General features: G+C 43.2%; 2 protein-coding genes and 1 pseudogene across 17 annotated transcripts in view; all 3 read left to right on the forward strand.

The window, feature by feature from the left end:
• Positions 1-25,243, forward strand: part of LOC139581382 (protocadherin gamma-C5-like) — a 230,400-nt gene that overhangs the window by 115,160 nt on the left and 89,997 nt on the right. The window contains exon 1 of one of the 16 annotated variants that reach the window (XM_071411085.1): positions 55-3,412. The exons of 11 other annotated variants lie outside the window; for them this stretch is intronic. In XM_071411085.1, the coding sequence (XP_071267186.1) occupies positions 995-3,412 (2,418 nt within the window). In that variant the 5' untranslated portion in view covers positions 55-994. Of the gene's footprint in view, positions 1-54; positions 3,413-3,861; positions 6,484-7,343; positions 9,962-14,262; positions 16,878-17,789; positions 20,413-25,243 lie in introns of those variants that run through there. 4 more of the 16 variants (XM_071411078.1, XM_071411079.1, XM_071411080.1 and 1 more) reach the window with 4 other exon arrangements.
• On the forward strand, positions 10,742-13,465 carry LOC139581376 (protocadherin gamma-A11 pseudogene; annotated as a pseudogene).
• Positions 20,453-23,946, forward strand: LOC139581377 (protocadherin gamma-A11-like). The gene has a single exon (XM_071411047.1). The coding sequence runs from the start codon at positions 21,386-21,388 to the stop codon at positions 23,900-23,902; it is 2,517 nt and encodes an 838-aa protein (XP_071267148.1). The 5' UTR covers positions 20,453-21,385; the 3' UTR covers positions 23,903-23,946.

Raw genomic sequence — 25,243 nt, forward strand, 5'->3', positions numbered from 1 at the left:
AAGTCAAACATGGTTTTTGATCAGCTCTGATTTGTGTAGTATGTCTGCTGAATTTCCAGAAAATAATTTCAAACAGACTATTAAAGCTAAGTGATAGAACGGTGTAGCGTTGTGCGGATTTTTCAGCACGACCTCGATGTAGGACAGCGTCTGTTTTGTCTTGATAGCGAGCATAGGACTGTTACACCCACTACAGTGTATGCATTGCCTCCTTTTAACTGTAGTCTTTTGAACGAGTGTAATTGTATGTGATTTAGGCCTACTTCATGCGTAAAAATGATTAGGCTAAACAGTATACAGTTCTCAAACTTTTAGGTAGCCGGTAAAACACTATTGCATTGATGATTCGTTAGTGAGAGGAAAGATCGCATATTAATTGGGAATATTACCTGTGCAACATACGCACTGTCGCTGTCCACTTCCCTGGTGATGAAGCCTTAGACCGTTGTTGTTAGGTTGTGCTATGTTTATAGTAGCCTGACACATTCTAAAATATATTCGATTAGTTTATACATTACATTTTTTATCCTATTTTGTAGCTATGTGTGAATTCTATTTTTCCTAAAGCACATTGAAAATGCTGTAGTTGTCAATGCTCGGTTTTGCATTAACATCTTACCTGGCTTGCGTTGTGCGTCATTGATTATTGGTTGACGTTTTGTGTAACACATTTGGAGACTGTGGCATCGTTTCTATAGTGCGTTTGCCGTGTTCGGACTCTGAGTGCCGCTGTTCATCAATGATAGTCTCTACACGTTATTTATCTCTCTGGGTGGCGCAGTGGCCCATCCTATATTATCTCTTACTGATCGACGCACACAGAGACCTTCACAAACGGACGGAGAGCTCTTGGTATTAACATCCTCACGGATTATTTTATTTCGTTTCACTGGGAAATACAGTCGATTTTTTTATCATTTCTGGATGTGCTGATGATCGATATTATACAACCAAAAGCAGTAAACATAAGGGTTATCTGATTTTATTCGTTGGAATGGGTGATTGGTGTACGACAGGGCGCAGAGGCGGGTGGCAAGTACTGTTTTTCATTCTTTGTCTGTGCGCCCTAGATTCTGTAACTGGGCAGGCACGATATTCCATACCCGAGGAGCAGTCAGAGGGGTCGATCGTTGGAAACATTGGTAGAGATTTGGGTTTGGAGGTGAAGAGACTAGTGTCCGGTAAAGCTCGCATTATAACAAAAGGAGCACGACAGTATGTAGATCTGAACCGAGACAAAGGGCTCCTCGTTGTTAAAGAGAGAATCGACCGAGAGGAGCTCTGCGGACAGACAACGCCTTGTAGCTTCAGCTTTGAGCTTATCATAGAAAACCCCATTCAGTTATATCGAGTTACAGTAGAGGTTCGTGACAGTAACGACAACACACCATCCTTTCCAAAGGATGAAGTCAATTTGGAAATCAGTGAATCTGCCGTGTCCGGGGCACGTTTTTCTCTGGAGAGCGCCGTCGACCCGGACGTTGGTGTTAACGGTATACAGAATTATTCACTAAAACCGACAGATCATTTTAAATTAGAGGTGCACAGCCAACCAGATGGAGTTAAATACGTCGAGATGATCCTGCAAAACCCGTTAGATAGGGAGAAACAAGAGACGCTTTCGCTGGTGCTGACTGCGACTGATGGCGGGGAGCCTCCGAGATCTGGCACTGTCCGCATCGATATTACTGTCATGGATGTGAATGACAACGCACCAGTTTGTGGCCAGCCCGTTTACAAAGCTAATGTGAATGAGAATTCCCATGTTGGTACGTTTGTAACTACCGTTAGTGCAAATGATGCAGACCAGGGTGTGAATGTAGAAGTCACTTTCTCCATCGCTCATGTTGCTAAAGAGGCGAAGGAGCTGTTTGAGCTTAATGTGGCTACTGGAGAGATTAACGTGGTCGGAAACCTGGATTTTGAAAAGACAAAATATTATCAATTAAATGTTTTGGCAAAAGATAGTGGTAGCCTCTCTGATACGTGCAAGGTTGTCATTCAAATTATTGATGAGAACGACAATGTCCCCACAATACAACTCATGTCATTTTCTAATTCGATTCCCGAGGACTCCCCCCCTGGTACCACTGTAGCTGTTATTAATGTAGAGGACGCAGACTCAGACGGCAACGGTGTCGTTCTTTGCTCTATTAACGCAGATGTTCCGTTCAAAATAGAGTCATCGTTAACGGATTATTATACAATAGTCACTGAAAGTACATTGGATAGAGAAACCGTGTCTGAGTATAACGTCACCATTACAGTTTCAGATGAAGGGACTCCGCCTCTCTCCAGCAATAAGAACATAACTGTTAAAGTATCAGATGTGAATGATAACCCACCCAAGTTTGATCAACCTGTATATAGTAAGTCTATTCGGGAAAACAACTCGCCAGGGTTTTCTATATTCTCAGTGAGAGCGAGTGATGCTGACTGGGGTCAAAATGCCCGCGTCTCCTACTTTCTCGATGATAAACAAGTTAACGGGGTGTCTGCTTCCTCTTTCGTCTCAGTAAATTCTGAAAATGGCGCCATCCATGCTGTTAGGTCATTCGATTATGAACAAATCAAGTCGTTTCAAATCAACGTCACTGCCCGTGATGGAGGGTCTCCACCTCTCAGTTCAGTGGTCGCTGTTAGAATATTAGTCCAGGACCAGAACGACAACGCGCCTCAGGTTCTGTACCCAGTCCAGACTAGCAGCTCTCTGGTGACTGAAATGGTGCCTCGTTCAGCAGACGTGGGCTATCTTGTCACTAAAGTGGTGGCTGTTGACGTGGACTCTGGACAGAATGCCTGGCTCTCGTATAAACTGCAGAAAGCGACAGACAGGGCGCTGTTTGAAGTGGGCTTACAGAATGGAGAAATAAGAACTATTCGCCAAGTCACTGATAAAGATGCTGTGAAACAAAGGCTCACTGTTGTAGTGGAGGACAACGGGCAGCCCTCTCGTTCAGCTACAGTCAATGTTAACGTGGCGGTGGCGGACAGCTTCCCTGAAGTGCTCTCGGAGTTCACTGACTTTACGCACGACAAGGAGTACAATGACAACCTGACTTTTTACTTAGTCTTGGCTTTGGCTGTAGTCTCATTTCTGTTCATCACATGTTTACTGGTTATTATATCAGTGAAAATATACAGATGGAGACAGTCTCGCATCCTCTATCATTCCAATCTCCCGGTTATTCCGTATTATCCACCGCGTTACGCAGACACTTTGGGGACAGGAACTCTACAGCACGTGTACAATTACGAGGTGTGCAGGACGACTGACTCCAGAAAGAGTGACTGTAAGTTCGTCAGACCCTGTAGTCAGAACGTACTGATAATGGACCACAGTTCTACAGGGACGATGCAGCGGATGCAGAGTGAACAGAACATCCTGGATGAACTAGACTCTCCATTAGAGGTGAGTTTAATGAGTTTAACTTATAGCATATTGCATTGAAATACATCTCATCAATATGTCCAAAGTCTGATAGTAAAACATCAGAGAATGTTGAAATGTCAGATAACGTCGTCTGGTGGTATGGGTGAAAGGTGTTATGCTGGTATTGTGCTCCTGGTGTTTTGAACCAGGTTATTAATCATTGTTTGAAGGATAAATCGTAAAGTGATGTGTGCCGTTTACATCATCTTTCCCGTTGTGGTCTTTCTCCTTCAAATAACTGTTTCGTTGTTTGTAATACTTGAAGTAAATGTGTCGTTGATAATTTAGAGAATATGATTGCATGCGTTTCTCACGTCTTTATATTGAGTGACTACCAACTATTTCCATGTCGGACTCTGCGGGCCGCTGTTGGTCTTAAAATCATATGAACCGATGTGAACACTGCTGTACCCTCCCCAGTACCTCCCATATTCCCTCAGGATGTCAGAGAGTGAGGGCTCAGCACGAATGCGCTCTTTTTTCCACTATCCTTTTTTTGTCGACATGAGCTTTTACATTGATTGATTCTAGCTTAGAGTTTCAACAGTGACCAGTTGTGTTTAATCGAATTTGGATATAGCTTGTCTGGTCTTATTTGACATTTTACCATGTGGAATTCGATTATTTGGTTTGAGGCCACTGGTTCTGCCAGAAATGGAGGCTCGCTTAAACGGCAAGTACAGGCCTTTATTCTTGTTTTCCTCGCCCAGATTATTCACGGGCAGATTCGTTATTCTATCCCTGAGGAGATGAGAAAGGGCTCGTTTGTTGGAAATGTGGCGGAGGATTTAGGAATTAGCGCTAAACGAATGAAATCGGGTGGCGCTCGCATTGTTAGCGGCGATGGCAGCGAGTATATCAGGTTGGATGTAGACAAAGGGACCCTGGTCGTGGGAGAGAGGATAGACAGGGAGCAGCTATGCGGGCAGACATCGCCCTGCAGCTTGAGCTTCGAGATGATTATGATGAATCCTATGCAGCTGCTTAGCATTGTGGTGGAAATACTAGATGTTAACGACAACGCGCCCTTCTTTACTGAAAAAGAAATTAAAATAGAAATCTCAGAGTCTACTCTGCCGGGTACGAGGATATTACAGGAGAGTGCGACAGACCCAGATGTCGGTATCAATACACTGCAAGGCTACACCTTGCACCCTACCGATCATTTCAGCATTAAAATCCAGACTGGTCCCGATGGCAGCAAATATGTGGAGATGTATCTGTTTGCGCCTTTAGACCGAGAGAAAAGGGATAACATGCTTCTCACCTTGACTGCTGTGGACGGTGGGGACCCGCAGAGATCTGGAGCACTTAAAATACACATAACTGTGCTTGATGCCAATGATAATGGCCCCATTTTTATGCATCCGATTTTTAAAGCGTCGGTAACCGAAAATGCAGCCACAGGCACTGTAGTGACTACTGTAAGTGCCACTGACGCAGATGAGGGCCCATACGGTCATGTCACTTACCATTTCGCTCGTGTACCTCCTGACGTCGCAGAATTATTTTCTTTAGATGAAAATACAGGCAAAATAACAGTTACTGGCCAACTTGATTATGAAAAGAATAAGCAATATGAACTCGGTTTACAGGCTAAAGACCAAGGAGGACAAATGGACTCCACAAAAGTAATTATTGACGTTATTGATGTGAATGACAATGTCCCCTTGATTACACTAACGTCATTCTCGAGTCCAATATCTGAAGATTCGATCAGTGGCACAACCGTGGCTATAATAAATGTCAAAGACATAGATTCTGGTAAAAACGGTAAGGTAGAATGTTCGATAAATACCAAGATCCCGTTTGCCATCCAGTCGTCTCTAAAGAGCTATTACACCCTCGTGACAGATGGTGTTTTGGACAGAGAGCGTAATGCCGAATATAACATTACATTCACCGCTGTAGATGAGGGTACCCAGCCCCTCTCGGCCAGCAAAACCATCACACTGAGAATCTCAGACGTTAATGACAATGCGCCCGTTTTTGAGCAGAGCTTATACTCTGCCACTGTGATGGAAAACAACGTTCCGGCGGTGTCAGTGTTTTCTGTGAAGGCTCACGACTCAGATTGGGGTCAGAACGCACGCATGTCCTACGTGCTCATAGATTCTCAATTTAATGGGAATCCGATATCGTCCTACATCTCTGTTAATGCAGAGACAGGTGCCATCCAAGCAGTGCGCTCCTTCGATTATGAGCAAACTAAATCGCTTGAGATTTATATTAAAGCTCAAGATGGAGGCTCCCCCCCTCTCAGCAGCAATGCCACAGTCAAAATCAGCATCCTTGACCAGAACGACAACGCGCCTCAGGTTCTGTACCCAGTCCAGACTAGCAGCTCTCTGGTGGCTGTAATGGTGCCTCGTTCAGCAGATGTGGGCTATCTTGTCACTAAAGTGGTGGCTGTTGATGTGGACTCTGGACAGAATGCCTGGCTCTCGTATAAACTGCAGAAAGCGACAGACAGGGCGCTGTTTGAAGTGGGTTTACAGAATGGAGAAATAAGAACTATACGCCAAGTCACTGATAAAGATGCTGTGAAACAAAGGCTCACTGTTGTAGTGGAGGACAACGGGCAGCCCTCTCGTTCAGCTACAGTCAATGTTAACGTGGCGGTGGCGGACAGCTTCCCTGAAGTGCTCTCGGAGTTCACTGACGTTACGCACGACAAGGAGTACAATGACAACCTGACTTTTTACTTAGTCTTGGCTTTGGCTGTAGTTTCATTTCTGTTCATCACATGCTTAGTGGTTATTATATCAGTGAAAATATACAGATGGAGACAGTCTCGCGTCCTCTATCATTCCAATCTCCCGGTTATTCCGTATTATCCACCGCGTTACGCAGACACTTTGGGGACAGGAACTCTACAGCACGTGTACAATTACGAGGTGTGCAGGACGACTGACTCCAGAAAGAGTGACTGTAAGTTCGTCAGACCCTGTAGTCAGAACGTTCTGATAATGGACCCCAGTTCTACAGGGACGATGCAGCGGATGCAGAGCGAAAATAACATCCTGGATGAACCAGACTCTCCACTTGAGGTGAGTTTATTGGAGTTTAAATGACGTAGCTAATTTTCTTGGAGTACATATTTACAATATGTTTGTTTGTATAACTTTTTCTCAACTGTTTTACCCTGGTTCCTTACTCTTTTTTATCGGTATCTCAGAAGTTCGGTTCTCTCTCTTCTCTATTTTATAGCAGTAAATCAATGATTAAGTATTGTTTTAGTAACCTATAAAATGTTTTAGTTTCGTGTTGTATGTGTGCTGTGTTTTTAAAAATGTAGCCTATTTCGAACTGAGCGTTAGTGCTTGTGATTTATTTGTAACTCTGTAGTGCTGCAATGTTGCTTCAGCACCAACCTGTGTGGACAGCGACACTTCTGTCTTTATAGGAGCAGAGGGCTGCTTCGCTCTCTCACACTGTGTTTTATCCCTGGTTCTTACCGCTGTCTATTGACCAAATGTCGCTATAAGTTTTAGCCTTTACTGAGCATATTACTTTCAACATGCATAGGTATTGGTTTGTAATGTTGAGGCATGGTTTGGAAGACTATCCCATGGAGTAATTGTTATACACGATCCAGTCTGAGTTTTATGGGATAGTGGTATTCTTTAGTAGGCTATAAAATTGTCATTTAATTGTAGTTATGAACGTTAATTTATTTAGATTGCAGAAAGTGAAGTGTTTAGCTAGTGGTTTGTATATGGATCAGTTTGGAAAGGAAATCATCCTGTACTGTGTTAAATTATTTCCGAAAGGTTTTTGATGTGAATATGTTGGACTCTGAGGGCCGCTGTTGATCAGTGAAATAATTTCTGTCCAGTGTTGTCAGTCAGTAGAGTCCCCTCCCCTATCACTGCGCTCAAACAGAGGCGAGGGGGAGACTGCGCTTCATACGAGGCGGGGCGAGACAGAGACACCATCGCTCTGATCCATACATGTTACCGATAAACAAAAGGGACACGAAAATAGGCTGTATTGAAAAATTACGTTGAATATTACTCTTCTGTTTGTTGGCGGTATCTGAGGATCCATTATACGGAATATTTGTATTGGATTTCTTCATTGTTGGCTATGGCATTGGAAGGATTCCTTCAGCCTAAATGCATAAAATGGCATTTGTGTTGTGGACTGCGGTGGCAAGTATTTATTTTACTCCTGTATTTCAGTCATGTTGTCAGTGGCCAAATCCGCTATTCCATTCCGGAGGAGATGAAGAAAGGTTCTCTTATCGGTAACGTAGCTCAAGACCTGGGGTTAGATCTGAAAAGGCTCCGAGCGGGCCGGGCTCGTATCGTGACGGGAGAAAGCATTCAGTACACAGAGCTGAAGACAGACAAAGGGATTCTAGTCGTGAGTGAGAGAATAGACCGAGAGGAGCTTTGTGGCGACGTGACGCCGTGTAGTTTCAGCTTCGAAATGATTCTAGAAAATCCAATGGAGCTTCATCGCGTGACTGTAGAAGTATTGGATGTAAATGACCATGCTCCTGCTTTTCCAATACAAAATATACTATTTGAAATCAGTGAATCGGCTAATGTTGGTGCGCGATTTCTGCTAGAGAGTGCAGTGGATCCCGATGTAGGCCTCAACGCCCTTCAGAATTATATTTTAACCACAAATGATCATTTCATTCTGAAACAACATGCGAATCCGGACGGTAGTAAATATGCAGAGATGGTCCTCCAGAAACCGTTAGATAGAGAGGAGCATCCTCGTCTCTCTTTAAAGCTAATCGCTGTAGACGGTGGAAACCCGCAGAGATCTGGCACAGTAAATATAGAGATCACTGTCTTAGATGTCAATGACAACGCGCCTGTGTTTAACCAGTCACTTTACAGGGCTACTGTGATGGAAGACGCTCCAAAAGGCACTTATATCACAACCGTAAATGCCAGCGATGCAGACAGTGGATCAAATGGACATATATCTTACTATTTGTCGAAATTGAAAGGGAATACAGTTGACATATTTCACATTGATATGGCGACTGGGACCATTTCTGTTTCCGGTCAGATAGATTATGAGAAAGATAATAAATATGAGATCAGGGTAGAAGCAAAGGATCAGGGTGGTTTAACAGACTCCAGTAAAGTTGTTATTGAGGTTCTAGACGTGAATGACAACGCACCAGTTATAAACGTCATGTCCTTCTCCAGCCCTGTGTCTGAAGATGCTCCTCCTGGCACCACTATTGCTATTATAAATGTTAAAGATGCTGATTCAGAGAGAAACGGACAGATTACATGCTCTATAAATACTAACCTTCCATTTAAAATTCAGTCGTCGTTAAGTAGTTATTATAATTTGATCTCAGACGTAGCTTTAGACAGAGAAACGACACCGGAATACAACATAACCATAACAGCGACAGATTCTGGTTCGCCTCCACTCTCTAGCACCAGGACATTACACATTAGAATCTCTGACGTAAATGACAACGCCCCATTGTTTCATCAGCGCGTATACTATGCTTACGTCACAGAGAATAACTCTCCTGGAATGTCCATATTTACTGTCAGCGCGCGGGACTCTGACTGGAATCAAAACGCTAGAATCTCGTACCTCTTGGATGACACGCAGGTCAGTGGAACTGCAGTCTCTACTTATATATCTATTAACTCTGAAACTGGAGTTTTACATGCGGTTCGTTCCTTTGATTATGAACAAATCAAACAGCTTACAGTGGTTGTTAAAGCGCAGGATGGAGGCTCCCCTCCACTCAGTAGCAATGTGACTGTGAAAATAATGATCCAGGACCAGAATGACAACGCGCCTCAGGTTCTGTACCCAGTTCAGACTAGCAGCTCTCTGGTGGCTGAAATGGTGCCTCGTTCAGCAGATGTGGGCTATCTTGTCTCTAAAGTGGTGGCTGTTGATGTGGACTCTGGACAGAATGCCTGGCTCTCGTATAAACTGCAGAAAGGGACAGACAGAGCGCTGTTTGAAGTGGGCTTACAGAATGGAGAAATAAGAACTATACGTCAAGTCAATGATAAAGATGCTGTGAAACAAAGGCTCACTGTTGTAGTGGAGGACAACGGGCAGCCCTCTCGTTCAGCTACAGTCAATGTTAACGTAGCGGTGGCGGACAGCTTCCCTGAAGTGCTCTCGGAGTTCACTGACTTTACGCACGACAAGGAGTACAATGACAACCTGACTTTTTACTTAGTCTTGGCTTTGGCTGTAGTCTCATTTCTGTTCATCACATGTTTAGTGGTTATTATATCAGTGAAAATATACAGATGGAGACAGTCTCGCGTCCTCTATCATTCCAATCTCCCGGTTATTCCGTATTATCCACCGCGTTACGCAGACACTTTGGGGACAGGAACTCTACAGCACGTGTACAATTACGAGGTGTGCAGGACGACTGACTCCAGAAAGAGTGACTGTAAGTTCGTCAGACCCTGTAGTCAGAACGTACTGATAATGGACCCCAGTTCTACAGGGACGATGCAGCGGATGCAGAGTGAAAATAACATCCTGGATGAAACAGACTCTCCACTAGAGGTGAGTTTAAATAATATAGTACCTTGTGTCGTAATTCATCTCTCCAATGTTTCCTTTTTAACCTGATCAGCTATTGTGCTCTCCTGTCTTTAGGTTACGTAATGCCATATCTCTTTGGTCAACATTATAAGCTTAAATCATTTTTGGTTAGTCTTGGCTTTTATAGTATGCACGCTGTTTGAGTTTGTAAAAGGTTACATTGTACTCAGTAAGACTGCATGTGGTAAGTTCATTTCAGCATCACTCGAGGTGGACAGCGCCACTTCTGTGGTGGTGAGGAGGGGGTTGCTCCGCTCTCTCACACGGTGTGCTATGCCTTGTCCTGCTTGATCAACATTTACCTTGCTGTAGTGTGCCCGTAGAATCAGTTGGATCGGTGTTGATCGCAAGAAAATGACTCGGTTATCTCACTGTATTGTTTAGTAATGACTTAAAGAGAGGACCCATGGGAATGTTTTTGTTGCACGGAATGTTTTTTTGGGTGACATGTTTCAGTATCAAATCATACTATTTTCCCCGCTGGTCAAAGTATTGTACTACATGAAAGTTGTATTCAAATATGTTGCACCTAGCACGGTGTTTAACTACCTATTTGTAAAACAAGTAGTGCTGTAAAGTATTGCATCATTTCTACACAGTTCTAAATTGTTCATGTTATCTGGGGTTTTGGACTCTAAGGGCCGCTGTTGATCAACGAAATAGTTTCTGTCCAATGTTGTCAGTCAGTAGAGTCCCCTCCCCTATCACTGCGCTTTACTTGAGGAGAGGGAGAGACTGCGCTTCATTCGAGGCGGGGCGCGATAGAGAGACATTTGCTCTGATCTATAGATACACGGAGGGGACTTTTGAAATAGGCTGGATTAAAATAAAAAGTCAACAATCCCTCTTCTATTTGATCATCGTTTCTGTGGATGCGGTATAAGGAATATTCGTGTCTAATGTATTATCCGTTGGCTATGGTATTGGAAGGATTCCTTCAACCTAAATGCATAAGATGGCGTTTGTGCTGTGGACTGCGGTGGCAAGTACTGATTTTCCTCCTGTATTTCAGTCATGTTGTCAGTGGTCAAATCCGCTATTCCATTCCGGAGGAGATGAAGAAAGGTTCTCTTATCGGTAACGTAGCTCAAGACCTGGGGTTAGATCTGAAAAGGCTCCGAGCGGGCCGAGCCCGTATCGTGACCGGAGAAAGCATTCAGTACACAGAGCTGAAGACAGACAAAGGGATTCTAGTCGTGAGTCAGAGAATAGACCGAGAACAGATTTGTGGTGATATCACACCGTGTAGCTTCAGCTTCGAAATCATACTGGAAACGCCAATGGAGCTACATCGTGTTACTGTGGAAATTTTGGATGTAAATGATCATGCCCCTATTTTTCCGAATAATCACATCAGATTTGAAATCAGTGAATCCGCCACTCTAGGATCTCGTTTTGTATTGGAGAGTGCTGAGGATCATGATGTAGGAGTTAACGGTCTACAGAATTATGTTTTAACCCCGAATGACAATTTTATTCTGAAACAGCATGCGAATACTGATGGTAGAAGGTTTGCCGAAATGATTTTACAGAAACCGTTAGATAGAGAAGAGCATCCTCGTCTCTCTTTAAAGCTAATCGCTGTAGACGGTGGAAATCCGCAGAGATCTGGCACAGTAAATATAGAGATCGCTGTCTTAGATGCTAATGACAATGCGCCTGTGTTTAACCAGTCGGTGTACATGGCTACTGTAATGGAAAACGCACAGAAAGGGACCTATATCACAACCTTAAATGCCAGCGACGCAGACAGTGGATCGAATGGGTTAGTTACTTATTCGTTTTCTAATTTAAAGGGGAACTTAGCAGATATATTTCAAATTGACAGGACAACTGGCAAAATATCTGTAGCTGGACAAATAGATTTTGAAAAAGACAAGAAATATGAAATTAGAGTTGAGGCTAAAGACCAAGGAGGTTTGACAGACCTCGGTAAAGTTGTCATAGAAATAGTTGACATAAATGACAACGCACCTGTTATAAACGTCATGTCTTTCTCCAGCCCTGTGTCTGAAGATTCTCCTCTGGGAACAACCATTGCGATAATCAATGTTAAAGACGTCGATTCTGAGAGGAATGGTCAGGTTACATGCTCTATAGATACGAACCTCCCATTTAAGATCAAATTATCTATGACAAATTATTACAATTTGATCACTGATTTAACTTTTGATCGAGAAACGACACCAGAATACAACATAACCATAACAGCGACAGATTCTGGTTCGCCTCCACTCTCTAGCACCAGGACATTACACCTTAGAATATCTGACGTAAATGACAACGCACCATTGTTTCACCAGCGCAAATACTCTGCCTACGTCACAGAGAATAACTCTCCTGGAATGTCCATATTTACTGTCAGCGCGCGGGACTCGGACTGGAATCAAAACGCTAGAATCTCGTACCTCTTGGAGGACACGCAGATCAGTGGAACTCCAGTCTCAACTTATATATCTATTAACTCTGAAACTGGAGTTTTACATGCGGTTCGTTCCTTTGATTATGAACAAATTAAACAGTTTACAGTCGTGGTTAAGGCGCAAGATGGAGGATCTCCTCCACTAACTAGCAATGTGACTGTCACCATCTTCATACAAGATCAGAACGACAACGCGCCTCAGGTTCTGTACCCAGTCCAGACTAGCAGCTCTCTGGTGGCTGAAATGGTGCCTCGTTCAGCAGATGTGGGCTATCTTGTCACTAAAGTTGTGGCTGTTGATGTGGACTCTGGACAGAATGCCTGGCTCTCGTATAAACTGCAGAAAGCGACAGACAGGGCGCTGTTTGAAGTGGGCTTACAGAATGGAGAAATAAGAACTATACGCCAAGTAACTGATAAAGATGCTGTGAAACAAAGGCTCACTGTCGTAGTGGAGGACAACGGGCAGGCCTCTCGTTCAGCTACAGTCAATGTTAACGTGGCGGTGGCGGACAGCTTCCCTGAAGTGCTCTCGGAGTTCACTGACGTTACGCACGACAAGGACTACAATGACAACCTGACTTTTTACTTAGTCTTGGCTTTGGCTGTAGTTTCATTTCTGTTCATCACATGTTTAGTGGTTATTATATCAGTGAAAATATACAGATGGAGACAGTCTCGCGTCCTCTATCATTCCAATCTCCCGGTTATTCCGTATTATCCACCGCGTTACGCAGACACTTTGGGGACAGGAACTCTACAGCACGTGTACAATTACGAGGTGTGCAGGACGACTGACTCCAGAAAGAGTGACTGTAAGTTCGTCAGACCCTGTAGTCAGAACGTACTGATAATGGACCCCAGTTCTACAGGGACGATGCAGCGCGTGCAGAGTGAACAGAACATCCTGGATGAACCAGACTCCCCACTAGAGGTGAGTGTGTTGGAGATAAAACAGTATTGCTCATTGTGTTGGAATATATATTTTCAATCATTTTTCAAAGTGTCCTTTGTAACCATTTTACCTATTGTGCCTACTTAATATTTCTGCGGTTAACAGTATTTGTTCAAACCAGCTGTTAGTTGTGGTTAGTAGTTAGTAGTTGTGGTTAGCTTTGGCTTTTATAGAATTTCACTGCCACTTGAGTTTTTAGACTGTGGTTTCGACGTTAGCAAACTAATAGCTACAATAGAAGCAATTACTTGTTTATTGGTTAGTTTTTGCTTTTAAGGTATACCTACTGATTTGTTTTCATCACAATAGCAGCAATGTGGGCTGTGTGGCCATTTCAGCAACACTCTCTGTGGACAGCGCCACTTCTGTCTTGATCTCAGCGGAGGTCTGCTCTGCTCGCTCACACTGCTCTCCTTTGTTCCAACGGCAGTGTTATGACAACGAGTCACTATGGAGTCCCTTGAGCAGTGTTAACTGCTTGTCAATAACCAACCCACTTTCGTACTGAATATGTTGTTCAATAATGCTTTGGATGGTGGATCCACGGAAATGTTTTTACGCACGTTCGAATCTATTGCTAAGAGGATAGTGTAGCATAATTTAGTATCAAATTATTGCTATTTGCCTTACTGGTCCAAGTATTATAGTCATTTAACGTTTAAATTATTTAGATTTCACCTAGCACAGGAGTTTTCAACTAGCTATTTGAAATATTTTGGGAACAAATTAGTGCTGTAAATTGTTGAATATTTTCTACGTTTTTACCGATTCAAATATAATGTGTGTTCATTTTTTGGACTCTGAGAGCCGCTGTTGATCAGTGAAATAGTTTATGTACAGTGTTGTCAATCTGTAGGGTCCCTATCACTGCGCTTTACTTGAGGAGAGGGAGAGACTGCGCTTCATATGAGGTGGGGCGCGACAGAGAGACACTCGCTCTGATCTATACAGATATCGAAAGAAGACGGTGAAAATAGCCTGGATTTAAATAAGTCAAATATCGCTCTTCTATTAGTTGATGATAAAAGGAATAATTCTGTTGGATCTATTATTTGTTGGCTATGGCATTGGAAGGATTCCTTCAACCTAAATTCTTAAAATGGCGTTTGTGCTGTGGACTGCGGTGGCAAGTACTTATTTTTCTCCTGTATTTCAGTCATGTTGTCAGTGGCCAAATCCGCTATTCCATTCCGGAGGAGATGAAGAAAGGTTCTCTTATCGGTAACGTAGCTCAAGACCTGGGGTTAGATCTGAAAAGGCTCCGAGCGGGTCGGGCCCGTATCGTGACCGGAGAAAGCATTCAGTACACAGAGCTGAAGACAGACAAAGGGATTCTAGTCGTGAGTCAGAGAATAGACCGAGAACAGATTTGTGGTGATATCACACCGTGTAGCTTCAGCTTCGAAATTATTCTAGAACATCCAATGGAGCTTCATCACGTTACTATAGAAATCCTGGACATTAACGATAATTCTCCAATATTTAAGAAAAATAATATAAATTTAGAAATCAGTGAATCCGCTGTTATTGATGCGCGTTTTGCGTTGGCCAGTGCAGAGGACTCTGATGTAGGATCTAATGGCCTACAGGAGTATGTTTTAAGTTCAAACGATAATTTCATTCTAAAACAACATCCAAATGCCGATGGAAGAAAATATGCAGAGATGGTCCTCCAGCAACCGTTAGATAGAGAAAAGCATCCTCGTCTCTCTTTAAAGCTAATCGCTGTAGACGGTGGAAATCCGCAGAGATCTGGCACAGTAAATATAGAGATCACTGTCCTCGATGCCAATGACAATGCGCCCGTGTTTAAACAGTCAGTGTACATGGCTACTGTGATGGAAAACGCACCGAAAGCCACATATATTACCACCGTAAATGCCAGTGATGCAGACAGCGGGACGAATAGTTATATTGTATACTCTATTTCAGACATGAATGGTGGTCTTGCTGATGTGTTGACTATCAATGAAACCACAGGCACTATATCCGTTTCAGGGTTGATTGATTACGAAAAAGAGAAAAAGTTTGAACTGAGAATAGAAGCAAAGGACCAGGGAGGCTTAACCGATTCGAGTAAAGTTATTGTTGAGGTCATTGACAAAAACGATAATGAGCCTGTTATAAGCGTCATGTCATTCACGAGTCCGATTTCTGAAGACTCTCCTCCCGGTACAACCATCGGTATCATCAACGTTAAAGACATTGATTCGGGTGAAAACGGACATGTGAGCTGTAGCCTAGACCAAAACATCCCCTTTAAGATCAAATCTAATTTAAGAAATTACTACACCTTGGTAACCGATGCTATTTTAGACCGCGAGAGCGTGTCAGAACATAACATAACTGTAGTCTCCACGGACGCAGGGTCGCCTCCTCTCTCAAGTAAGAGAACCTTTCACCTGAAGGTGTCCGACGTCAACGACAACGCCCCAGTGTTTCCACGGCGCGTGTACAACTCTTATATCGCAGAGAATAACTCTCCAGGCGTCTCTATATTTACTGTTAGAGCTAAAGACACCGACTCCAATCAAAATTCCCGTATTTACTACATTCTGGAGGATACTGACGTCAACGGGACTCCTGTGGCTGCTTATGTTTCAGTAAATGCAGAGAGTGGGGTTATACACGCGGTACGCTCCTTTGATTACGAACAAATCAAACAGCTTACACTCGTGGTTAAGGCGCAAGATGGAGGCTCTCCTCCTCTCAGTAGCAATGTGACTGTGAAATTAATGATCCAGGACCAGAATGACAACGCGCCTCAGGTTCTGTACCCAGTTCAGACTAGCAGCTCTCTGGTGGCTGAAATGGTGCCTCGTTCAGCAGATGTGGGCTATCTTGTCACTAAAGTGGTGGCTGTTGATGTGGACTCTGGACAGAATGCCTGGCTCTCCTATAAACTGCAGAAAGCGACAGACAGGGCGCTGTTTGAAGTGGGCTTACAGAATGGAGAAATAAGAACTATACGTCAAGTAACTGATAAAGATGCTGTGAAACAAAGGCTCACTGTTGTAGTGGAGGACAACGGGCAGCCCTCTCGTTCAGCTACAGTCAATGTTAACGTGGCGGTGGCGGACAGCTTCCCTGAAGTGCTCTCGGAGTTCACTGACTTTACGCACGACAAGGACTACAATGACAACCTGACTTTTTACTTAGTCTTGGCTTTGGCTGTAGTCTCATTTCTGTTCATCACATGTTTAGTGGTTATTATATCAGTGAAAATATACAGATGGAGACAGTCTCGCGTCCTCTATCATTCCAATCTCCCGGTTATTCCGTATTATCCACCGCGCTACGCAGACACTTTGGGGACAGGAACTCTACAGCACGTGTACAATTACGAGGTGTGCAGGACGACTGACTCCAGAAAGAGTGACTGTAAGTTCGTCAGACCCTGTAGTCAGAACGTACTGATAATGGACCCCAGTTCTACAGGGACGATGCAGCGGATGCAGAGTGAAAATAACATCCCGGGTGAACCAGACTCCCCACTAGAGGTGAGTTTATTGGATCTGACATTACATTGCTCAGTTGGTTGAAATACTGCTCTTATTAATAAATCATTTGTCATATGTTTTTGTTATAGTGCGTAAAGGTTTGTGTACTCAGTATTTCTCTAGTCAACAGCATAGTTAAATCAGCAGTTGCATATTTTTGTGGTTAGCTTTGGCTTTAATATTGTCAGCTGCGATTTCAGATTGAGGTTTCGACGTTAACATATTACGTTCTACTATAGTGAGAAATACTCCACGTTTTTTTGATTATTTTGTGTTTTTATAGTATGCCTGCTGAGTTGGTTTTACTCTAAGTGCTAGAATAGAAACGAGGTATTGTGGTAAGGATATTTCAGCACCACTGTGTGGACAGCGCTACTTCTGTCATGATACAAGTAGAGTTCTGCTTCGCTCTCTCATACTGCTCCCTTGTGCCAACCGTTGTGGTTTGATAAAGTCACCATGAAATTACTAAATAGTCAGTGTTGACTGCTTGTCATATGTCAAATATAGCTCAACATACTTTTGTTACTCTGTGGTTCAATAATGGGTTAGAAGGCGGATCCATGGAAATGTTTTTACACGTGTTCCAAATTGTGGCTGAGAGGATAGTGTGCTATGCTTTAGTATCATATTGTTGCTATTTGCCTTGTCATTGTATTACAGTGACTGAACGTTGAATTTATTGAGATTGCACCAAGCACCGTTTTCAACTAGCTATTTGCAAAATGTTGGTAGGAGAGTAGTGCTGTGAAGTGATTAATAATTTCTAAGTTTTTATCAATTCAAATATAATCTGGTGTTCATGTTTTGGACTCTAAGGGCCGCTGTTGATCAGTGAAATCATTTATATCCAGTGTTGTCAGTCAGTAGAGTCCCCTCTCCTATTACTGCGCTCTGCCAGAGGAGAGGGAGAGACTCTTTGCGCTTAATAGCATGCGGGGCGCGAGAGAAAGACACTCGCTCAAACGGATACGCGAAGGAGACAGTTAATGGACTCTAGTAAAATAACACTTCCACTATCAGTTTCCTCTTCGCTTGTCGTCTCTGAGGATAAGGTCTAAGGAATATTCGTGTTGGATTTTATTCTTTGTTGGTTATGTCATCTGAAGGATCCCTTCAACCTAAATGCCTAAGATGGCGTTTGTGCTGTGGACTGCGGTGGCAAGTACTGATTTTCCTCCTGTATTTCAGTCATGTTGTCAGTGGCCAAATCCGTTATTCCATTCCGGAGGAGATGAAGAAAGGTTCTCTTATCGGTAACGTAGCTCAAGACCTGGGGTTAGATCTGAAAAGGCTCCGAGCGGGCCGGGCTCGTATCGTGACGGGGGAAAGCATTCAGTACACAGAGCTGAAGACAGACAAAGGGATTCTAGTCGTGAGTGAGAGAATAGACCGAGAGCAGCTTTGTGGCGACGTGACGCCGTGTAGTTTCAGATTCGAAATCCTTCTGGAAAACCCTATCGAACTACGTCGTATTACTGTGGAGATTCTGGATATAAATGACCATGCCCCTGATTTTCCAAAGAAAGATATTACATTTGAAATTAGCGAGTCTGCTACCTTGGGCTCTCGTTTTACGTTGGCGAGTGCAGAAGATCCCGACGTAGGCCTCAACGCCCTGCAGAGTTATGATTTAACTCCCAATGATCATTTCATTCTAAAGCAACATACGAATCCCGACGGCAGTAAATATGCTGAGATGGTCCTCCAGAAATCGTTAGACAGAGAGGAGCATCCTCGTCTCTCTTTAAAGCTAATCGCTGTAGACGGTGGAAATCCGCAGAGATCTGGCACAGTAAATATAGAGATCACTGTCTTAGATGCTAATGACAATGCGCCTGTGTTTAACCAGTCAGTGTACAGGGCTACTGTGATGGAAAGCGCACTGCAAGGCACATACATTACCACCGTAAATGCCAGTGATGCAGATAACGGATCAAACGGCGTCGTTGCGTATTCCTTCTCCAACCTCAAAAAACATTTAGCTGACATTTTCAATATAGACGAAACAACAGGCACTATATCAGTTGCGGGAGAAATAGATTACGAGAAAGATAAAAAATACGAGGTTAGAGTTGAGGCTAAAGACCAAGGAGGTTTAACAGACACCAGTAAAGTTGTCATTGAAATTATTGACATAAATGACAATGCGCCAGTTATAAACGTCATGTCCTTCTCCAGCCCTGTGTCTGAAGATGCTCCTCCTGGCACCACTATTGCTATAATAAATGTTAAAGATGCTGATTCAGAGAGAAACGGACAGATTACTTGCTCTTTAACTACTAACCTCCCGTTTAAGATCCAATCTTCGTTAAGTAGTTATTATACTTTGATCTCAGATGGAGCTTTTGACAGAGAAACGACACCGGAATACAACATCACCATAACAGCGACAGATTCTGGTTCGCCTCCACTCTCTAGCACCAGGACATTACACCTTAGAATCTCTGACGTAAATGACAACGCCCCATTGTTTCACCAGCGCAAATACTCTGCCTACGTCACAGAGAATAACTCTCCTGGAATGTCCATATTTACTGTCAGCGCGCGGGACTCTGACTGGAATCAAAACGCTAGAATATCGTACCTCTTGGAGGACACGCAGATCAGTGGAACTCCAGTCTCTACTTATATATCCATTAACTCTGAAACTGGAGTTTTACATGCGGTTCGTTCCTTTGATTATGAACAAATCAAACAGCTTACAGTCGTGGTTAAGGCGCAAGATGGAGGATCTCCTCCACTAACTAGCAATGTGACTGTCACGATCTTCATACAAGATCAGAACGACAACGCGCCTCAGGTTCTGTACCCAGTCCAGACTAGCAGCTCTCTGGTGGCTGAAATGGTGCCTCGTTCAGCAGATGTGGGCTATCTTGTCACTAAAGTGGTGGCTGTTGATGTGGACTCTGGACAGAATGCCTGGCTCTCGTATAAACTGCAGAAAGCGACAGACAGGGCGCTGTTTGAAGTGGGCTTACAGAATGGAGAAATAAGAACTATTCGCCAAGTCACTGATAAAGATGCTGTGAAACAAAGGCTCACTGTTGTAGTGGAGGACAACGGGCAGCCCTCTCGTTCAGCTACAGTCAATGTTAACGTGGCGGTGGCGGACAGCTTCCCTGAAGTGCTCTCGGAGTTCACTGACTTTACGCACGACAAGGAGTACAATGACAACCTGACTTTTTACTTAGTCTTGGCTTTGGCTGTAGTCTCATTTCTGTTCATCACATGTTTAGTGGTTATTATATCAGTGAAAATATACAGATGGAGACAGTCTCGCGTCCTCTATCATTCCAATCTCCCGGTTATTCCGTATTATCCACCGCGTTACGCAGACACTTTGGGGACAGGAACTCTACAGCACGTGTACAATTACGAGTTGTGCAGGACGACTGACTCCAGAAAGAGTGACTGTAAGTTCGTCAGACCCTGTAGTCAGAACGTACTGATAATGGACCCCAGTTCTACAGGGACGATGCAGCGCGTGCAGAGTGAACAGAACATCCTGGATGAACCAGACTCCCCACTAGAGGTGAGTTTAGCTGATGTTGAATAATATACCACATCTTGGTGGAATACATCTCTAAAATGTGCACTTTATTCTGTATCTACGGTTAACTTTATAGGGCCAAGTCATATTTTACTTTTTTATTAAAGCTTTGACATTCATAGTAGGCCTATGCCTGCTGAGTTTGTAGGATGTTATTTAGAATGTACGTGACGAAGCGCTACAATCGTTACGCTGCGGCGCTAAAATGGAACTTCAGAACCACTCTTTGTGGACAGCGCAACTTCTGTCAGACAGCAACAGAGGTATGCTCCGCTCTCTCACACAAAGTATCCATTGTTGAACTGCTGTGTATTGATGATAAGTGTCTATAGAGTCTCAGCCTTGTGTAGCCTACGGAATGGGAACGAAATAACTCTCTAGAAAGGTATTTGAGTGTATTTTCAGTCATGGTTTGGACGGCGGACACATGACCATGTTTTTACGCACGATCCATTCTAGGACTGAGAGGATAGGGCATGTTTTAGTATCTTATGATTACTATGTTCCCTGCTGGTCATAATATTCTAGTAATTGAACGGTGCAATTATTTAGATATCACTTTGCACTTGATTGAATATACATTTGAAAAAGTATAGCTGTAAAGTATTGCATTTTTTCTGAACCGATTTATGTTCACATTTAATCTGGTGTTCATGTCGTGGACTCTAAGGGCCGCTGTTGATCAGTGAAATAATTTCTGTCCAGTGTTGTCAGTCAGTGGCGTCCCCTCCCCTATCACTGCGCTTTTTCAGAGGAGAGGGAGAGACTCTGCGCTTCATACGAGGTGGGGCGCGGAAGAGACACACTTGCTCTGGTACATGTAGATTACAAATACAATAGAACGGTTAAAATAGCCTGGATTAAGATAATATCTCGTTTATCACTCTCCCCTTAACTCGCCGTTTCAGGATCTGGTATAAGGAATACTTTTGTTGGATTTGTTGTATTCTTGGATATGGCTTCTGAAGGATTCCTTCAACCTATATGCGTAAAATGGCGTTTAGATGGACTGCGGTGGCAAGTATTTATTTTCCTCCTGTATTTCAGTCATGTTGTCAGTGGTCAAATCCGTTATTCCATTCCGGAGGAGATGAAGAAAGGTTCTCTTATCGGTAACGTAGCTCAAGACCTGGGGTTAGATCTGAAAAGGCTCCGAGCGGGCCGGGCTCGTATCGTGACGGGAGAAAGCATTCAGTACACAGAGCTGAAGACAGACAAAGGGATTCTAGTCGTGAGTCAGAGAATAGACCGAGAGGAGCTTTGTGGCGACGTCACACCGTGTAGCTTCAGCTTCGAAATCATTCTAGAACATCCAATGGAGCTACACCGCGTGACTGTAGAAATTATAGATGTAAATGACCATGCCCCTGCTTTTTCAAAGAGAGATATACAATTTGAAATTAGCGAGTCCGCTACCTTAGGCTCCCGTTTTACGTTGGCTAGTGCCGAGGATCCTGATGTAGGGTTAAACGCCCTGCAGAATTACTTCTTAACCACGAATGATAATTATGTTTTAAAACAACACGCGAAACCGGACGGTAGTAAATATGCTGAAATGGTTCTTCAGAAACCGTTAGACAGAGAGGAGCATCCTCGTCTCTCTTTAAAGCTAATCGCTGTAGACGGTGGAAATCCGCAGAGATCTGGCACAGTAAATATAGAGATCACTGTCCTAGATGCTAATGACAATGCGCCTGTGTTTAACCAGTCAGTGTACAGGGCTTCTGTAATGGAAAACGCTTCAAAAGGGACCTATATCACAACAATAAATGCCAGCGACGCAGACAGTGGATCAAACGGTGTTGTTGCGTATTCCTTCTCCAACCTCAAAAAACATTTAGCTGACAAATTCAAAATAGACGAAACAACAGGCACTATATCAGTTGCGGGGGAAATAGATTATGAGAAAGATAAGAAATTTGAAATCAGGGTAGAGGTGAAGGATCTAGGTGGTTTAACGGACTCAAGTGAAGTTGTCATTGAAGTTGTTGATGTTAATGACAACGCACCAGTTATAAACGTCATGTCCTTCTCCAGCCCTGTGTCTGAAGATGCTCCTCCTGGCACCACTATTGCTATTATAAATGTTAAAGATGCTGATTCAGAGAGAAACGGACAGATTACATGCTCTATAAATACTAACCTTCCATTTAAAATTCAGTCGTCGTTAAGTAGTTATTATAATTTGATCTCAGACGTAGCTTTAGACAGAGAAACGATACCGGAATACAACATCACCATAACAGCGACAGATTCTGGTTCCCCTCCACTCTCTAGCACCAGGACATTACACCTTAGAATCTCTGACGTAAATGACAACGCCCCATTGTTTCATCAGCGCGTATACTCTGCTTACGTCACAGAGAATAACTCTCCTGGAATGTCCATATTTACTGTCAGCGCGCGGGACTCGGACTGGAATCAGAACGCTAGAATCTCGTACCTCTTGGAGGACACGCAGGTCAGTGGAACTCCAGTCTCTACTTATATATCTATTAACTCTGAAACTGGAGTTTTACATGCGGTTCGTTCCTTTGATTATGAACAAATCAAACAGCTTACAGTGGTTGTTAAAGCGCAGGATGGAGGCTCCCCTCCACTCAGTAGCAATGTGACTGTCACCATCTTCATCCAAGATCAGAACGACAACGCGCCTCAGGTTCTGTACCCAGTCCAGACTAGCAGCTCTCTGGTGGCTGAAATGGTGCCTCGTTCAGCAGATGTGGGCTATCTTGTCACTAAAGTGGTGGCTGTTGATGTGGACTCTGGACAGAATGCCTGGCTCTCCTATAAACTGCAGAAAGCGACAGACAGGGCGCTGTTTGAAGTGGGCTTACAGAATGGAGAAATAAGAACTATACGCCAAGTCACTGATAAAGATGCTGTGAAACAAAGGCTCACTGTTGTAGTTGAGGACAACGGGCAGCCCTCTCGTTCAGCTACAGTCAATGTTAACGTGGCGGTGGCGGACAGCTTCCCTGAAGTGCTCTCGGAGTTCACTGACTTTACGCACGACAAGGAGTACAATGACAACCTGACTTTTTACTTAGTCTTGGCTTTGGCTGTAGTCTCATTTTTGTTCATCACATGTTTAGTGGTTATTATATCAGTGAAAATATACAGATGGAGACAGTCTCGCATCCTCTATCATTCCAATCTCCCGGTTATTCCGTATTATCCACCGCGTTACGCAGATACTTTGGGGACAGGAACTCTACAGCACGTGTACAATTACGAGGTGTGCAGGACGACTGACTCCAGAAAGAGTGACTGTAAGTTCGTCAGACCCTGTAGTCAGAACGTTCTGATAATGGACCCCAGTTCTACAGGGACGATGCAGCGGATGCAGAGTGAACAGAACATCCTGGATGAACCAGACTCCCCACTAGAGGTCTGTTATCATAATTTTTTCCCCAAAACTATATTTTTTTCAGTTGTATTTGTAAATTCATCTTGCACTTTAACTGTTTGAAATCCACAATGTATACCAGGGAACTTTCCATGGTCAGAAGTAGTATTTTTTTCTGTTGATTAGTAGGTGTTTCAGCACCACGGTCATGGACAGCGGTGCTGTGTTGGTTGCAGCAAAGAGGCTGTATTTGAATGAACCACGTACCATAGTAAAGTTTGAATTGTTCTGCACATAGCCTTTACAGTAGTAAAAATTAGGCAAACATTTTCTCTAACAGTAATTAACAGTCTCTTAAAAAAGTTTTCATACCCCCTGACTTATTCCACATTTTGTTGTGGTACAGCCTGAATCCTAAATGGATTACATTTGTATTTCTCTCTCACCATTTACACACAATACCCCATAATGACAAAGTGAAAACATGTTTTATAAGTGTTTGCAAATGTATTGATAATGAAATACAGAAATGGCTAATGTACATAGGCATTCGCTCTCCTGAGTCAATACATTTTAGAATCAGTTTTGGCAGTGGTTACAGCTGTAAGTCTTTCTTGGTAAGTCTCTAAGAGCATTACACACCTGGATTGTATAATATTTGTACATTAATCTTTAAAAATTATTAAAGTGATGTGAAGTTGGATGTTTATCGTTGCTAGACAGCCATTTTCAAGTCATGCCAAAGCTTTTCAAGCTGATTTAAGTCAAAACTGTAACTGGGCCACTCAGGAATATTCAATGTTGTCTTGTAAAGCAACTCCAGTGTATATTTGGCCTTGTATTTTAGGTTATTGTCCTGCTGAAAGGTGAATTTATCTCCCAGTGTATTTTGGAAAGCAAACAGAACCAGGTTTACTCTAGGATTATGGCTGTGCTTTGCTCTATTCCATTTATTTTTATCCTAAAAAACTCCTAGTCCTTGCCGATGACAAGCATACCCATAACATGATGCAGCCACCACCATGCTTGAAAATATGAAGTGTGGTAGGATTTGCCCCAAACATAGAGCTTTGTATTCAGTACATAAAGTTAATTTCTTTGCCACATTTTTTTCAATTTTACTTGTTGCACACAGGATGCATGTTTTCTAATATTTTAATTCTGTACAGGCTTCCTTCTTTTCACTCTGTGTAACTGGAGTAACTACTATGTTGGTGATCCATCTCGGTGTCCTCCTATCACAGCCGTTAAACTCTGTAACTGTTATAATGTCGCCATTGGCCTCAATGTGAAATCCCTGAGCGGTTTCCCTCCTCTCCGGCAACTGAGTTAGGAAGGACGCCTGTATCTTTGTAGTGACTGGGTGTATTGATACACCATCCAAAGTGTAATTAATAACATCACCATGCTCTAAGAGGTATTCAATATCGCCCCCCCCCCCCCCCCCCCATCTACCAATAGGCC

Source organism: Salvelinus alpinus, chromosome 7 (genome assembly GCF_045679555.1).
Source record: "Salvelinus alpinus chromosome 7, SLU_Salpinus.1, whole genome shotgun sequence".
Lineage (NCBI taxonomy): Eukaryota > Metazoa > Chordata > Actinopteri > Salmoniformes > Salmonidae > Salvelinus > Salvelinus alpinus.

Coding starts and splice junctions, on each gene's coding strand:
- LOC139581377 (XM_071411047.1), top strand. CDS start 21,386: ATGGCTTCTGAAGGATTCCTTCAACCTATATGCGTAAAATGGCGTTTA.